The sequence below is a fragment of the Perca fluviatilis genome, chromosome 11 (assembly GCF_010015445.1).
Source record: "Perca fluviatilis chromosome 11, GENO_Pfluv_1.0, whole genome shotgun sequence".
Classification (NCBI taxonomy): Eukaryota; Metazoa; Chordata; class Actinopteri; order Perciformes; family Percidae; genus Perca; species Perca fluviatilis.
This window is the reverse complement of record NC_053122.1, coordinates 28,526,304-28,544,675: the sequence shown is the minus strand read 5'-3', so window position 1 is coordinate 28,544,675 and position 18,372 is coordinate 28,526,304. Positions and strand designations below refer to the sequence as shown.

The 18,372-nt window shown below is 41.0% G+C and overlaps 1 protein-coding gene across 4 annotated transcripts in view; it reads left to right on the top strand.

Annotated features, from left to right (window-relative positions):
• LOC120568715 (SPRY domain-containing SOCS box protein 4-like) overlaps positions 1–18,372 on the top strand; it is a 91,198-nt gene that overhangs the window by 45,469 nt on the left and 27,357 nt on the right. For all 4 annotated transcript variants that reach the window (XM_039816396.1, XM_039816397.1, XM_039816395.1 and 1 more), the window contains exon 2: positions 6,376–7,343. In XM_039816396.1, coding sequence (XP_039672330.1) covers positions 6,611–7,343 — 733 coding nt within the window. In that variant the 5' untranslated portion in view covers positions 6,376–6,610. The remainder of the gene's footprint in view (positions 1–6,375; positions 7,344–18,372) is intronic.

Here is an 18,372-nt window from a genome sequence, read left to right as displayed (position 1 = left end):
TTTGCATTTTGGGAAAATAAGCTTGTTCGCTATTCTTGCCAAGATTTAGATGAAAAGATCAATACCATCTTTGAATAGAGCCAGGCCAACTGTTCCCTCTCTTCCTAGTCTTTATGCTAAGCTAAACTATAAGGCTAGCTTGAGCCTTATATTGAACATACAGATACTGTATGAGAGTTTTATCAATCGGCATATTACCACATTGTCTGCACAGCGTCTGCAGGTGGCTGGGATGATAACTTGTGGACCAGCTGATCTGGGATGAAGGACACACACACACACACACACACACACACACAAACATGCTCTCAGACCAGACATCTATGCATGAGCACAGAAGCAGGAAGGCTGAATGACCAATGTCCAGCTATTCATTCTGATCCGGTGTGGCCTTGTGGGAAAGCGGCTGTCCCTGACTGACTCTCTGAGACACAAACAATGTCTGAGACAGTCACACATTTACAGTTAAGACTACTGTACTCAACATTACTTGGTTTCTGTTAGTCATATAAGCAGGGTGGGGAGGGTAACTTTAAAAATGCCTTCCGATACAATTACTCATTGCCTGTTTAAAAAATATAGTCAGTAACCTAATCCAAGTGTCAAAATATTAAAGTTACTTGATTTAACTTTCCATTACTTTTGGATTACCTCATCGCCAAATATGGGCATAATAACTTGCACTTTACTGTGATGTTCCCCCTTTCGGCTTTATATACAAAATAATGTCCACCCAGTGAAAGCATTTTTTCACTAAAGTTAGAGGCCATGATAATGAATTGGCAATAATCTGCTAATAATCCCCATTTTTTACTAAATGTATTGGTTCTCTGATGTCTTTTTTTCTGTAACTTCAATAGAATACAGTTACCTTTTCTTGTGTAGGAATTCTGTAACGCTGTTCCATGTATTACGTTACTCCCCAAGCCTGGTTGTTTTGGATTCTCGGGAGAGTTTGAAAGGATTTGGTAACACATATACACAGGATTGGAAAAGTCCGCAGACATATCGGGTCTGTTCTCCGAGGGTGGTGCCGTATATGAGTGAGAGGTTCCTCAGCAGTTTTCTATGTCTGTGTGTGAGCTGGTGTGTGTGTGTGTTACTTCAAAGCCTGTCTGTCTTGTTGGACAGTAAATGAAACACAGTCTGAGGCCCACACACACACACATACACACGCACGCCGCCCTCACATGTTTTTTTAGTGACTGGAGCTTGTTAGTAGGACAGCAGGAGAAGCCAGATGAAACTTGCCCACACTCCAGGTGCACACTGCTGTCTGTCCTCTCTTTCGTATCCTTGAGTTTTTATTGTATTTTTAGACGAGGCTTTTGCAATAGTTCTTACTTTAATGTAACTTTGTTCTTTTCATCTCACATTCACAATTTTTGCTGAACTTTCTCAATTCTGTTTTTTTCTTTTTTATCTTGCCAAGTTTACCCTTTTTCCCTCTTTGCTCCCAGTCTTTCTCCTCATCCTTCCTATCTCTAATCCTTCCAGATTCCTGCTCATATCTGCCCTAACATCCAGCCCCGGTAGAACTCATATGTGCTATTTGATATTTACAAAGAAATAACGGAGCTCAAAATTAAACAAGTGCTGAAACAATAGTTTCAAAGTCGATGAACTATTTTTATAATCGAATAATTGTTCGTCATTTTTCAAGCAAAAAAGCTTAAAGCAACACTAAAGCACTTTTCCCTTTTCCCGCTTTGGTCCCCCTACAGGTTGGAAGCGGAATTGTCCATTACCGCTGTCGTAATGTCTCATTATGTCTCACTGGAACTACAGATCCGCTACCCGATCTGGCAAACTTGCATAATGTAATGTAATGGACAATTCCGCTTCCAACCTGTAGGGGGACCGAAGCGGGAAGTGCTTTAGTGTTGTTTAAACGTTTTCCATTTTCAGCTTCTAAAAGTTGGGGAATTTCTGCTTTTCTTCATCTCATAGGGTATCTCAGTATCTTTGAATTTTAAACTGTTGTTGGACAAAGGAAGAGTTTTGAAGAGGGCACCTTTGGAAATTGTGATTTTTCACTATTTTCTGACATTTTGTAGGCCAAATTTATAGATGATTCAAATAATCTTTAGTTGCAGCCCTAAACCATAGCACCACCTGCATTTTGCACACGTGTGGCACCATGTGATCTTCTGTCTAAACCAGCTGAAAGTACAGATGAAGGGGGGGAAGGAGAGTGTGGTCGCTCCTAAATGAGTTGGCTGCAGAAGCAGAGAGAGATGGAGAGAGATGGAGGGAAAGTAAACAACAGATGGCTGAAGCATGTTGCCGCTATTCGCAGCAGCAGACGCTACGCCAGCCCACCACCAGCCTCATGAGAGGTTACTACGCAACGGTGACCGTGACGACATGGGGTCAGAGGTCAAGTGCCTCCATGAAGACAGCCCAAAATGCCAGATTGTCATCCACATGCTGTGCCAGACTCGGCCAGCTGAGACACACACACACACACACACACACACACACACACACACACACACACACACACACACACACACTGAGAGCTTGTACAGTGTTAAATAGTGTTTTCTTTGGCTGAAGTTCTGCAGTGATGACTCTGGAATCTTCCACGCAGTGTCCACCGTGATGACACACACTGAGGCAGCCGTGTGTGTGTCCGTGTGTGTCCGTGTGTGTCCGTGTGTGTCCATGTGTCCGAGCACTGAACTTTCTCATGCTGAGAAGTGAACTGAGTGGTAGCACACATTGGCTGCCAGCTGCCATGACCTCATTCACAGCAACAGACAGAAAAAGAGACAGAGAATGGGAAAATGCGAACGGCCAAAATGAGATGAATGTGTGTGTGTGTGTGTGTGTGTGTGTGTGTGTGTGTGTGTGTGTGTGTGTGTGTGTGTGTGTGTGTGTGTGTGTGTGTGTGTTAATTACACCATGACCTCAGTCTGTGGTGTGGTAACCGACTGGTTTGGTGGAAATATTTGTGCTGGTGTCATCATTCTTTGTTTAAAAATAAAAACATTAACTTTAATGCACTTTACATTTTAGAGAAATACAATACTTTGTTGTACTTTCTGATGTGTATTTTCAGCTCACTATTATTGGCTTTCCAGGTTTCAGTGACTGGTTCATTTATAAATTGAGACATTAAAGTAGATACACCGACAAAGCATTAACCAAAATTCCACATCCTACTGTATTGTCAACAGTATAACGAGGCTTAACCTTCTTTTTTGAATCTATCTGTAGGCAGTGTGCAGTGTTGACACTTAAATAAGCTGTGCATCACCTCCTATCGAGGTGGAAGACACTCTTACCAGAAGCTGCGTCAGTTCAGCGCACACATAAGAATTACTGGGTGCTTGTGGTGCTTGAGGTGTTAGACAAGCAGCAGATGCATGAGGCACGTAGAGAGTCGTGTCATCTACTTCCCTGTCTGCCCCCGGTGTGACGGACTCTTTTCCTGTGAACAGGAAGCACCAGCTGCTGTTCCTGTAAGAGATCACTACGTCAGTTACCACAGAGCTGTGTGTGTGTGTGTGTGTGTGTGTGTGTGTGTGTGTGTGTGTGTGTGTGTGTGTGTGTGTGTGTGTGTGTGTGTGTGTGTGTGTGTGTGTGTGTGTGTGTGAGAGTCAGAGATCAGCTTTTTTAGTAGCTTTATATGCTTAAATATGTTGTTCAAGACTAATGATTCTTAACTAAAATAACAGTGCATATTGGACTATGAATAAATTTAATCCAACTATGTTTTTCTACTCATAAAACCAATTATGAAGTAGAAAAATCAAGGTACAATTTGTATATTTGTGATATCTATACGTATGTGTAAACTAAACAATAACTCTTCTTCTTTTTTTTTTAAACTAACATTAATTGGAACGTGCATTTATGAGTTTATGATCTGTTCTTTCAAAGAACAGATCATAAGCTTATGATTTACCCCAAAGAAACCAAAACTCGAAATTGAACTGAACTGAAACTGAATAATAACTAAACTAAAACTGTCCCGCCCACACTGGAAACGCACACTTTACACAGAAAATGACATAAAAATGGAAATAACATTATCAAAATGAAACCACAATATCAACCATGGTTATTGCTCACTAGAATTTGGGTGCATCGTGTACACGGACATGTAGATGCCTGCTACTGTTGCATATTACCATGTGTATCATATACTATACCATGTATCTATAAAGTGTGAGGGTAAGTCTAAGTCAAGCTGACTTTTTCAACTTTATTTCACTAAGGAACGGAGATAAATTATTACCTGGTGTTTTTGTTTTCCTCCCGTTGAGGTGATATTTTTGCAGACTCAGGCAGTACTCATTAAAATTACATTACCTAAATGAGAGCATGCCAGGTTCAAATCTGGGTAATGTTGCACAACTGGGGAATGTTTGCATGCATTTTGGTATTGCCTTTGGTATGACTTTGTGAAGAGGGTGCCAGATGAGTCAGAGGAAATGTGTGTATGTGTATACAGTGCCTTGCGAAAGTATTCGGCCCCCTTGAACGTTTCGACCTTTTGCCACATTTCAGGCCTCAAACATAAAGATATAAAACTGTAATTTTTTGTGAAGAATCAACAACAAGTGGGTCCCAATTATGAAGTGGAACGAAATTCATTGGCTATTTCAAACCTTTTTAACAAATAAAAAACTGAAAAAGTGGGCGTGCAAAATTATTCAGCCCCTTTACTTTCAGTGCAGCAAACTCTCTCCAGAAGTTCAGTGAGGATCTCTGAATGATCCAATGTTGACCTAAATGACTAATGATGATAAATAGAATCCAGCTGTGTGTAATCAAGTCTCCGTATAAATGCACCTGCTCTGTGATAGTCTCAGAGGTCCGTGTAAAGCGCAGAGAGCATCATGAAGAACAAGGAACACACCAGGCAGGTCCGAGATACTGTTGTGGAGAAGTTTAAAGTCGGATTTGGATACAAAAAGATTTCCCAAGCTTTAAACATCCCAAGGAGCACTGTGCAAGCGATAATATTGAAATGGAAGGAGTATCAGACCACTACAAATCTACGAAGACCCGGCCGTCCCTCTAAACTTTCAGCTCATACAATGAGAAGACTGATCAGAGATGCAGCCAAGAGGCCCATGATCACTCTGGATGAACTGCAGAGATCTACAGCTGAGGTGGGAGACTCTGTCCATAGGACAACAATCAGTCGTATACTGCACAAATCTGGCCTTTATGGAAGAGTGGCAAGAAGAAAGCCATTTCTTAAAGATATCCATAAAAAGTGTCGTTTAAAGTTTGCCAAAAGCCACCTGGGAGACACACCAAACATGTGAAAGAAGGTGCTGTGGTCAGATGAAACCAAAATTTAACTTTTTGGCAACAATGCAAAACGTTATGTTTGGCGTAAAAGCAACACAGCTCATCACCCTGAACACACCATCCCCACTGTCAAACATGGTGGTGGCAGCATCATGGTTTGGGCCTGCTTTTCTTCAGCAGGGACAGGGAAGATGGTTAAAATTGATGGGAAGATGGATGGAGCCAAATACAGGACCATTCTGGAAGAAAACCTGATGGAGTCTGCAAAAGACCTGAGACTGGGACGGAGATTTGTCTTCCAACAAGACAATGATCCAAAACATAAAGCAAAATCTACAATGGAATGGTTCACAAATAAACATATCCAGGTGTTAGAATGGCCGAGTCAAAGTCCAGACCTGAATCCAATCGAGAATCTGTGGAAAGAACTGAAAACTGCTGTTCACAAACGCTCTCCATCCAACCTCACTGAGCTCGAGCTGTTTTGCAAGGAGGAATGGGCAAAAATGTCAGTCTCGATGTGCAAAACTGATAGAGACATACCCCAAGCGACTTACAGCTGTAATCGCAGCAAAAGGTGGCGCTACAAAGTATTAACTTAAGGGGGCTGAATAATTTTGCACGCCCAATATTTCAGTTTTTTATTTGTTTAAAAGGTTTGAAATATCCAATAAATTTCGTTCCACTTCATGATTTTGTCCCACTTGTTGTTGATTCTTCACAAAAAATTACAGTTTTATATCTTTATGTTTGAGGCCTGAAATGTGGCAAAAGGTCGAAAAGTTCAAGGGGGCCGAATACTTTCGCAAGGCACTGTATGCTTGTTCATCCTGTTCATTGTTTATTCCTATCAAAACAAAGCCACACCAAATCTGTGAAACAGGGAGGGTTGCCAACACTTGCCACTAGTGTAATTCTCTTTGAGTTTCTCTTTTTGCATTTCACTTTCAATCATTGTTTCTCGTTAGTCTTTGTTCTTTTTCATTGCTTAGACTCTAGTTTGCTAAAACTAGCAGTGGTTCATATTAGAGGAGTTAATACCTGTTATATATATAATTTATTTATATATTTAAATAGTTCTTTCTCTTGTCCTTCTCTCAACAGGAGTGGCAGCAGCTCTGTCTTTCTGAAGACATTTGTGGCATGAAACCAGATCACATACGTCTTTCATTCATCACTTCCTCCTTAGTCTCCCTCCCCCACTCTCCAGTTAGAAACTCTCACCTCAGCTCCACCGCATTGATGAGGTAACGTCAAGCTCTACGTAACGCAGCACCCACCTGCACAAACACCACCTTCCCCTTGCTTCCCCTCCTTCTGTCAACCTTTCTACGCAGCCATGGGGCAGAAGATCTCTGGCGGCATCAAATCGGTCGACAGTCGCGGGGAAAGCGGCGGCTCCCCGTCCTACCGTCCTTTGGCGCACCGGCGGCAGCACCCAGAACTGAGGGGCCCAGATTTCTCCAAACCTCAAAGGCTGGATCTCCTATTGGACATGCCGTGTGCCGGACTGGAGACCCAGCTCCATCACGCGTGGAACCCCGACGACCGCTCGCTCAACATCTTTATCAAAGACGATGATAAACTGACATTTCACCGCCACCCGGTCGCTCAGAGCACGGACTGCATCCGGGGGCGGGTCGGATACACAAGGGGTCTCCACGTGTGGAAGATCCACTGGCCATCCCGGCAGCGTGGCACCCATGCCGTGGTTGGGGTGGCAACCTCCGACGCCGCTTTACATTCGGTTGGCTACACGGCGCTGGTGGGGTCGGACTGTGAGTCCTGGGGCTGGGATCTGGGACGCAACAGGCTCTACCACAACAGCAAGAACAGGGCTCACAGCACACTGCCCACGTACCCTTGTTTCCTGGAGCCGGAGGAGTCGTTCACACTGCCGGACTCTCTGCTAGTGATTCTGGACATGGACGAAGGGACGCTGAGCTTCATGGTGGATGGACAGTATCTAGGAGTCGCATTTAGAGGACTGAAGGGCAAGAAGCTGTATCCCGTCGTCAGCGCTGTGTGGGGACATTGTGAGATAGCCATGAAGTACATCAACGGCTTGGATCGTAAGTAGCATATATTAATTACACTAACAACCCTTTACAAGCTGGATGGTTAAGTATTGATGAAGAGTACTCAATGCTGATATTTCATAATATTTGTCTATACAATAGTCTTTAACCCTTGTGTTGTCTTCGGTTCAAATTTGACCTGTTTTCAAAATTCTCTATTATCAGAAATATGAGTTTCTTGTTAATTACCTAATTTTGAATTACCCCAAAACAACACGGATGATTCAATGCAACGCGCTTCGCAAGTACAACAAATGATTGGATGTCTACTCTCATAGAATTTTGGGGGTTTCATTACATTTTTTTATGTTTTGAAACAGTAGGCCTATCTCAACTGACCGCTGACATATACCAATGTGATTATCTTTCCTTTAATATTATTCTAAATAATTCGTAATTTCTGCTTTTTTTTAACTCAAGTATTGGGTATCTTTTCCGATAAATGAGGTTTATTGACCATGAATTCCAAATATAAGTGTACAATTTGTAATAAGTTGGCGTTTGTGGTGTTTATACATGGTAGTGAAAAGAAGCACTAAACATCATAAAAAACAGCAAAAACATTGAAAAAAACCCAAAAGTGACACACACAAAAAAAAAAACTTGAGAAAAAGTGTTGATTTTTGACCCAGGAGGACGACAAGTGCATGGTCAAATGGAAGAAAACACAGGGGTTAAATTCATTGTTGCTGTTAATACAAGAATAGAAAAACCAACAGTGGTACCCAATAATGACATGTCACCACATGTCCTAGGTTGTGGTAAGACTTTCAGTTTGTTAAGCAACTCTGTAAAGTCAGAGATTGTTTATTTGACACACTTTCTTTGACAGCAAACGGGGTGGAGGTTAGACAGAAAAGTCCACATGTTGTGCAATATTTAAAGGGAGTGATGACACCAGTTTCTCCAAAGGAAACATTGAGGCGGTAGTTTAACTGCTCTTTATGTTTCGTAATAGTATAGTGAGCGTGGTCCGTGGTTTTATAGAATTCTTCTCTATGCCATTGTTTTTTTTTTTTTCAAGCCGAAGATCAAAAATGTGAAAAAAAAGAAGTAATTTGTCATCGTGACGTTGGGTTTCTTGAATTTGTTTTCTACTGATCATTTAACTATTGGTGATGGATGTTTGGTTTTCATTTCTCTTTGAGTTCATTTTCTCCTGTCCCTGTTGGAGCTTCTCTCAGACTCATTTGTCCTGATATTACTGAGCAGTTCTTGTGCTAGGTACCTGAGGAAGCATTAGCAGATAATTTTCTCATATGTAGTCTTACAAATGTTACCTGCAGGTATCAACAGCACATTACCGTGCTCCTTTTGGCTGTTTCAGTGATAGTCATTTGGGTCACTATCATGGCGAGACGTTTTTTTTTATTTCTGCACTAAATGGTTCCTAATAGGATGTAACGATACATCGATCTAGATCGATATATAGATGCAATCATCAACGATCCAATATTATCGATACAAAGTGAAAATATCGACACATGTTGTCATCTTCAAGATGCACCTTTATTTTGAAATAAATAGATACACATACATCATCTTTTTATTAGAAAGAGTAGTTTGTTTTTAATTTAAATGTCTGGAAGAGCTCGTAATAAAATTGTCAAATCATATTTTAGTTGCTTTTTGTAAATATATATAAATGTAACCGATTGTGTTAAATGGGCTTATGTATCGTCTCGTATCGGTCGCAGGTCCCTGTATTGAATGGAGCCGAATTCGTATCGTGGCAGAATTTATGATATCAGTAAATCTTGTATTGTAAAGAATCGTGATAAAATCGTATCATGATAGAAACATGTGCTTGACACCCTTAGTTCCTAATTGCAGCAACAGCTTTCTTTATAAATATAGAGGTTGTTGTGTCTGTGCAAAAAATGCATTGTTTTTTCAGTGGTATGAGAGAGGAGATGAGTGCATAAAGAGCAGTTTGGATGTTGGGGTTGAGGTATTTGAATATGGTGTGTTTTGTTCCCAGGAGACGCTACATTCTGTTTGAGTCCCACTGTCTGTCTGCATGTGTGTGTTATGAGAGAAGAGACAGGCTTCTCCTCCCATCGCAGTCTAAACAGTGACTCTTTGAACAGCTTGTTAGAAAAGCTCTTAAACACACAGCATGGACACCTACACACACTTGCCAGGGAGGGAAAGTGTGTGTTGTGAAAACACGCTTATGATCTGAATCTGGCCGTCTTCCTCCCCCTGTATTTGCAGAACCCCATGGATATTATTTGATATCACAACAGGGTGTGTTTTTTCCCCGTTCCCCGGGCAGAAAACTGAGAGGAAACCCATCTCTCCCTCTCTTCGTAGTTTGTGATGTCTCCGATTTTTGTTTTTGTTTTTTTGTTTTTGCCCAATCAACTCAAATTCCTTTTTTAATCTTTTCTTAGAAGTCCTCTACAACATCAGGAGCCTGTTTTTTACACCCTTAAAAAGAGGTCACAGGCCTCATCCTAGCTATGTTTTTGATATTAAAAACTGCAGCTGGCCAACTAGAATATGAATCAGAATGAAACACAAAAGACATGGCTAAATTGAAAGACTTGAAATTCTTAACCTCCAGTTTAAGTCCTGCCTGACTGTATGTGTGATGGCTGGTAATCTCCTACACTCAGGCCTAGTTCAAAGTACATACTTTGGCTGTTGAAAGCACCTCACCTCAGAACACTTCCCATTTATGGAGCCATCTGCTTGATTTCACAGCGAGTCCGTGTGACGGGCCACCTAGGAGAAAATAGAGAATATTGAGTGTGTTCAAAGCCCTCGCTTCTACAAGCATATATACTTCATGCTGTGAAATGAGGTTTGACTGCTAAAAATGTGCACAGCTTAATGCATGGAAGAGAGTGAAGGTTGAAAGGTTCATCCTGATAGGTGTATCTAAAGGAATAGGAAAAGAGGGAGTTGGTGGAGGAAAGGAGTCAGGCAGGGACGTGTGTGTGTGTGTGTGTGTGTGTGTGTGTGTGTGTGTGTGTGTGTGTGTGTGTGTGGGTGTGTGTGTGTGTGTGTGTGTGTGTGTGTAAGAAACATACGGACACAGAAAGACAGCAAGGAGTAAAAAATACACATTTGCTACCAGAGCACAAAACAATGAATAAGAGTAAACTGTTGTCTGCTTTCAGAATTTCACTCTAAAAGGGTACTTTATAATGCAACTATTAACTCCGAAACTCATAAAAAAAATAAATGAAATCATATTTGTGCGTGTGTGCAGACAGACAAGACAAAGGCTTACTTGAGAGACAGACCACAGGTAGGGGAAATCCACTTGGACCACCAAACTTGAAACAATACTTTTGGTTTCTCATTCCATTCACACATAACCACATTCATAGCTGAGAGGTCTTTTTGGGGTTATTACTACTCCAGTCGTTGCTCTGACTGTAATGAGAATAATATCTCCAGATTCAGAGGTGAGATAAATAGCCTCGGGGTGCTCTCTTTGTTGCAGAGTGGGCAAACTGAGTATGATTACAGTCTGTGTAGCGGCTTGGTTCAATATCAGTTTTGAATTGAATCGGCTTACCAGCTCCGCAGATGACTCAGATAGTGACAATGAAGTCATAATTGCCGTCTGCCTGTGAGTGTCAGTGTGTGTGTGTGTGTGTGTGTGTGTGTGTGTGTGTGTGTGTGTGTGTGTGTGTGAATGGCAACGTAGCAGTATGCGGTCAGCTAACAGACACTGTATCATATAGCAGTCTTTTTTATTTCTGCTTTCTTCCTTGGTATTTGGTGTATCGTTTGTTGAATGTGTGAGTTTAAACCTAAATGAGTGTAACGTATTTAAATCTGTTCTGTGTGTTTATGAGTGCATGGTCATGAAAAATCCTCTGGGTAGTTGAATAATGACTTTATCTAACAGGTCCTCCCATGGGAAGTGACTATTGGATTGTTTGTGATTGATTGTTGTTGTGAGGGGAAACAACATGACTGGAGGGTATTAAACAGAGATTTACAGACGCAGCGTCTCTCTCCTCGCAGCAAACTGTCTTGTTTTTCACATCACTCCGGCTCAGGCCCGGCTGCACCACGGCCAGTCGATCATCACTTTGCTCCACATTAGCTCATTGCTCCCATTCCTGCAGTAACACAACACACACCGACGAGACCTATAACCAGCAGCGCTCCAGGTTGATGGTAGTTTTGGGAAGATCACACAAAGCAATCTGGGTCAGGGAAGTATTTGCACTAATGCAAATAAATGCTGAGCAAGGTTGAAACTGCATTATCCTGTAAATGTGATTTAAATTATTCATCCTTCAAGCGCTCTGAAGAATTTCTCCTCTTCCATCGAGAGGTGAACAGATCCCTGTTTGACAGATAATGTATAGTTCACTTAATTGTTGCTATGTGTAACTAATTTATTTTGCTACCTTGAAGCACTCTTTCATCTGCTTCTGTCTAATGCAGAGACCTTCAAAAGGGGACCCCTGGGGGGTCCTCAAAATTACTGCAGGGGGCCACCAAATTATTCATTTTGTGAAAGAAAATTTAAAAATTGAAAATGTCTTTAAATGAATCCAACATAGTATTAGCAACCATAAATCAGCCTTAATCAGGCCCAGTTTAATATGCAACTACATTTTATAGTAGGATTATAGTAGGGGGTCCCTAATCCATCTCTCTCAGTTAAGGGGTTCTAGGCTTAAAAAATATTACCTGTTCTAATGTGTGCATATCTCTCACATGCACGCAACACACACACACACAAACACACACTCACACTCACACACCAGACTCTATTGCATAATCTGCCAGTTTAATGTTGCCTTCCTTATTAACTAATTCACAAACAAAATTACCTTTTTCTAAACCATTAGAGGCCACTGTTTGGCACATATGACTATACTATCAGTTGACATCCTTGTAAATCAAATTTGGGAGATTGGTTTTAACATCAGTTGAAGGATTACATTTCTTTCCTGGTTGTGAAGCTAATGCCAGTGCGTTTTTTTGACCCCAGTTACTGAAAAGTTAACATTAAAGGTTAACATTAAAGGTTTATTATCCATCAGCTGCGATATGGTTTACTCGCTCAAACCAGTTTCAGGCTCAGACAGTTCGGCTGACCAGATGACGGACCAATCCTTACCGTCTCAGAGACTGTGAGTGAGGGAAGCAAAGAGAGGAGAAAACGGTGTGAAACAGGGAAGTTGGGTTGAAAAGAGGGAGAGGCGAGTAAATAAAGATGAGGGAGAGACAGTGACAGAATGGAGGAAAACAGGCAGAGAGAGAGAGAGTGACAGGCAGAATAACTCAAACCAGGATAAGATCCTAAAAGTAGCGAGGCCCATACTGAAGTTTTATCAGGAGATGGATGGAGACAGAATACAAAGGCAGTGAGAGGGAGTGTGTGAACAATAAGGACAGAAAGTAGAGAGCTAGCAGAGCTGTGCAGTTGTGTGGGATGATGTGAATGAGACACTCAGCTGATCAGCTTCGGATACAAAAATTATCATACTCTTAAAGATGTTTGAAAAGTGCATTGCAACACCCCCACATCTCTGCACCATCACTTTGTCTATTTTAACTGCACTGTGTGAAAAATGTCAAACACACACCATAAAGTTGCTGGACTTCCAACTCTGCTGAAAGAAATGTGGCATCTGTAGCATGCAGAAACAAATACTAACGCTGGGTTCTTGTTTGCAGGGATTAATTGATTCTTTATAGTTAAAATTACAATTGCAGGCTTATTCAGGCGTCACATTCCAGGAGAACTGTCAACGAGAAGCGACCTACTTTTTCCCCCTGTAAACTGGCCTGACCTCCCTCCCTCTTCACTACTATTTAGTCTGCAGCACATGAGCTTACACACTCCAGGTCAGACTTAAAGCAGCTGCTGCATGCGGACACCCATTCACCCAATCTACAGAACACTGGGAGCCATTCATGACCAGCTAGTTCACATAAAGGCCATAGCACCCTGCGGTAACGCGCTTTTAGAGCTGGGCGATATGGCAAAAAAATTCAAATATCACGATATTCTTGACCATTTACATCAGTGTCGATATTACAGCGATATTGTATTGCTGACTATAGGTGCTTTTACAAAACGTTGACACAATGAGAGTTTTGATAAATAATCACCAATAACGTGGATGTAATGACTAAGTGGGTAAAGGCAAATAATAAAACAGCTAGTGAATCTGATGAATTCAGACAATTATATCACTTTACTGTAATGCAGCCTTTAAAGCCTCTGAACACCCACGCAGGTGATTTAAGTTAATCTGGCTGATTCGACTCTGCTCAGGTTGAAAGTGGGCCAGAGCTTGGATGGGAATTTATTAGATCACAAATATTTTCTACCAGTAAGAATGATAAAGCTGTCATCTGTCCTGCCCTTGCAGGAGCAACAAAGCTAACAAGAGACTCAGGAAGATGTCAGTCAATCAGTCTATAGACCTTTTTCACGGCAGACATGTTGACATGTCTTAGTGGGAAAAGCACAGGTGTATTCAAAAGCATTAATGATGGCTGCATTCCACTTAGGAGAGGCATGCTGACTCACTGAAATATCTTACTGGGACACTTGATGGAATTGAGCCATCGTTAAGGTTATCAATTTCAGCTGTGCTTTTCCTACTATGACAAGTCCAAATGTCTGCTGTGAAAAAGGTCTATACACACTCACACACTCCTGGGAAGAGGGCTAATCAGCCAGGTTAACTGGAAACACCTGTGTGGGTGTTCAGGGCCTTTAAAACCAGGAAAAGACAACACTTGTGTCATAACACGATATTACCATATCTAAAATTTAAGAGCCTTATATATCGATGTTGATATAATATTGATATATTGCATAGCCCTACGTACTTTGGTTACATTCAGTATGGAGGTATGCACACTTATGGTCATTTTGTCTTTCCACTGTGCAGTAGAGCACATACAATTAAAACGGAAGAGGTATGTTCTGCTGTCACATTACAATTAAAAGTATTCTGCTAATCTCTATTATTGTGCGTTCCTTAGCATACTTTCTTCTTCGTACAGACTTGTCAGTATAAACACTTGGTTTAGTTATTAGTCATCGTTGGAAAAACAAACTGATCTGAAATGAGATCTTTCTGGGTTTGTTGTTCTCGCTGACACAATATATCCGCTTCCCAGTACACTTACAAATACAAATTATTTCAATAATTTCTGTTATTATCATTGTAGTGTTTGTTCTAGATATGAATTTGGGTTGTTTGTTGCTTCACCCAAATCACAAGAAAACCGTTTCTCAGTTCCCCTTGTGATATTTTTGGTTTAATCTGCTGAGGTTTTGAGATATTCATCTCCCAGACTGCTGACGCCACTGCTCAAAACGAAGGAAAACTCAACAGCAACATCTCCTTCCGGAAACAACTCTGGTACTACTTTCTACTGAAGAAATAGTCCCAAATAAAAGTGTCCACATGGAGTTCTGAAGGGAACATCCCGTGTACCTTTTTGTGTAATTTTTCAGTTTGTGAAATTCAAGTCAGGTTGCTTGTGTTACGCTGTCATTCCTTGTGTGCGTGCAAACATCCCCAGTGCATTTGCTCTATCTCTGCTGGTGCCGCTGTGTACCCTCCAACCAGGTGGCACAAAACGAAACTATCTACACGTCTAGATGCCACTTACAGTAAGAAAGAAGATGTTTTGAGCTGGGTAAACGTATCCTTTAAAGCCAGTTTATCTCCAGAAGGTTAGGTTTACCTCAGCTCCGCTTGGTTTGTTGCACTTACGTTTCACTCTGTTCCATTACAGGTGTGTTCATGTCTTTGAATTATAAATCTTCCTGTTGGACAGAGGGACTCAGCTTACTAGCGGTGGCCCGGTGGTTAGCAAGCTAGCGCTCCGAGTTTCAGACTAAACTGCTGGCTGTGTGATATGTGGGTCAGTGGGGTAGTTCTTCAGCTTAACTTAGCTAAGCTACAGGCATAATGGCTTGCACTCTGCTTTGCCTCCCTGATTTGTCTCCCTTTGCTTTTTACTGTCCCATGTGCATGCCCGTCTATTTTTGGCTGCTTTCTTTTCTCTTTCTTGTTTGTTTCCCCTGAAGTGTTGGCTCCTCCACATTTAGACAAGCCATCAGCAGCTTCTTGCTAGTGCCCACACATTGTACAGACACACAAAAGTATGTGTTTTTCTTAGACTACCTTACCCTGATATTGAGTAGCTCTAACACAAAGTTCAGGTTGTATTGATCATTTTAAATGCAAACTCAAACCAATTTCCCCCTAAAATGCCTGCCCTATAAACTACACAAGCACATTACAGACTGATTGTGCTAATTTTTATTGCAGCAAATTTACAGTGCCTACGCAATTAGCTTCTGCAAAAAAGTCTGAGTGGAATTCTCCCAAAATTGAATGTCCTTGTTGGATGGATGTCTTTGCAACTATGTTCTGTGACCTTGCTATTCTTGAAATAATCGAATAAATGTCAATGATTGGCTGTTCTGAAACTGCATGATTAAATGACACAGAAAAGGCTCAGATGTATGTTTGAAAGTGCCTCATGTTTCCTTCTTCGTCCTCTACTTTGAGATCTGAACACCCTCGGCTCCGGCGGGGAACAGTGGTGTCATGTCAGCGTGCTCGTAATCAAATATTTAACGGCAGAGATGAATAGAGCAAAGGGACACAAAAAAAGAGGCAAGGAAAAACATAACATAAATTGAGACAGAAAAAATGAAAGAATAGCAGTGGGTAAACAGAGGAACATTTATAAAACAGGAAGCCTAAAAAGTGAAGATAGTGATTTTTTTATGATGTCTAGGGTTGTAGCTTTCCAAAAAGATGCCCACTGACAAAAAGAGCGTGTGAGGAGTCAGTGAAGGAAAAAAGAGGCCAAAATGGAGAGGATGTGAAAAGATAAATACACAGTATATACAAACTGCGAGACAGAGGCAGCAGTGAGATGTGCGGCTAATCGCTGATCAAAGTGTGGCAAGCTGGAGTGAAGAGTGACAGACGTGATGATAAAACACAAAGAAAGAAAGGAGAGACGTTAGAGATGAAGAAGAGAGGTGTAAAGAGTGGGCAAATTGAAAGTCACGTCAAGTGACTGGTGTCCCTTCTGTGAAGATCACATGAAGTGATAAGCGATGGAGGGATGAAGGAGGAGGGCTGCTCAGAGGGGACGGAGGCAGCGGAGAAACTGGCTGCTAATAAAGAGCTGCAGGCCAAAACATTGAATGATTAGTGAAACTAAGAGTGCTACAATATGAATTAGTGTTTTAGACGCATATTCACACACAACAACGTGTACTGCTGTAGGACTCATAGCAAGCATTTGATTTAAGGAAAGAAGAATATTTCTTTATTTAAAGAATGTAATCATCATAAGCAGGTGTTTATCAATATCTGTATCACTATCTAGTCTCAGTGATTCTCAAACTTTTTTCAATGATGTACCCTCTTATATTAATACATTTTTTTAGTCAAGTATGAATTGACCAGGGCAAAACATTTTTCTGTAGAAAAAAAACAAAAAAGAGCCTTAAAGAGGTATGCCTATAGCGCTGCACCATCAGTGTGTGATTTACTAAACAACAACCTTGTAGATGAAAAACACTTAAATGCTATTTCAAATGTTTAAAATCCATCTCTAAATTCATTATTTTATTTCAATTGTTTTAGGAATTATGCATAACTGATATTTCTTTCTAAATTAACACTGGGAAAAAAAATCCTACGTACCTCTTGCAAAAAATCCTGCGTACCCCCTGCAGTACTCCAAATTTTCCCCCCTTGCAAATGCGGAAGTGCCTTAAACCTGCATTCTATCTGAGTTCCAGCAGGGGGTGACACATGCGGTTACAAAAGGAGGTCGGTTTCTGTAGAAGTCTATGACACAGTGACCCACTTCTCACTTGATTTATTACCTCAGTAAACATTTTCATAATGAGTTTATGGTCTCAAGTCTTCTGCAATACAGAATGATGTTAATTTTTGTGAAGTGAAGTCTGTAACGTAACATAGAGTGTAAGGGCTCCTCCCTCACGTCTAAAATCGTCACATCCGCAACCAGGATGGCTGCGCCCGTCTTATACAGTCTATGGTCTTAACAGACTACAATTCTACAGCCATGCTAGCAGCTCTGTGATGCTGTACTTTGGCACAGCCACTCTTAGCTAACGCTATCATGCTAACATGCTCATAACGACTGTTAGCATGCTGATGTTTGGAAAGTGTGATTTTTATAATTTGTTCTCCGTCTTGGTTTAGCGTGTTAGCATGCTAACATTAGCTAAATAGCACTAATCACAAAGTACAGCTTGAAATGGCTAAAAATGGAATTGTCCGTCATCTCCAGCAGAAGAACTAAGTACACGGCAACTAGCTCTTATTGTTTTAGTCCTGCTGTTAAGTGGTGCCTTTGCTTCAGTCGTTCATGCAACTTTAATTGACCTTCTAAAGCCCTGTGTCTGTATTACTGGTAGGCTACAACACTGACCTGGTTTAGCTCTAGGCTAGCCTTTTTCAACCAGATCAACTGCAGCACAGAACCTTTGCATACTTGTAAAACCAGATTAAGTCAAATTGTTTTTCTCAAATTATTTCTGATAATCCTTCATTCATCCTAGTCTTGGGTTAACTAAAACCAATTTCCTGATAAAGGAAGATTAGAGTTACTCTAGGACTCCATATATGTGCTGTTTATCCTTAATGAACAGTTTTATTTCAGTTTTCACTCTTTTTTTCTGCTTCTATTGTTTTATCTGCTTCTTCTCATTGATTCCACCACATTAATGGGCTTTTATTGATCCATTCCAGGCTTTTTTTACAAGCACCACAAGGCCAGATACACAAGCACCTGGTCTCAGTAATGAGCACAGGTGCTTGACATTTATCTTGTTTAACATAAGTAATGAATAACGTTTAGGAAAAACTGTTTTAGAAAGCCACTTCTGGAAGAACTACTCTAGATTAACTCCCTGCCGCTGCACAAGAACACATTGGCATTATTATGATGGTGATTCACAGATATACTGGAGCTGTCTCTATAGCAACCCAACTGCCAACACCTTCATCTAAGTGCC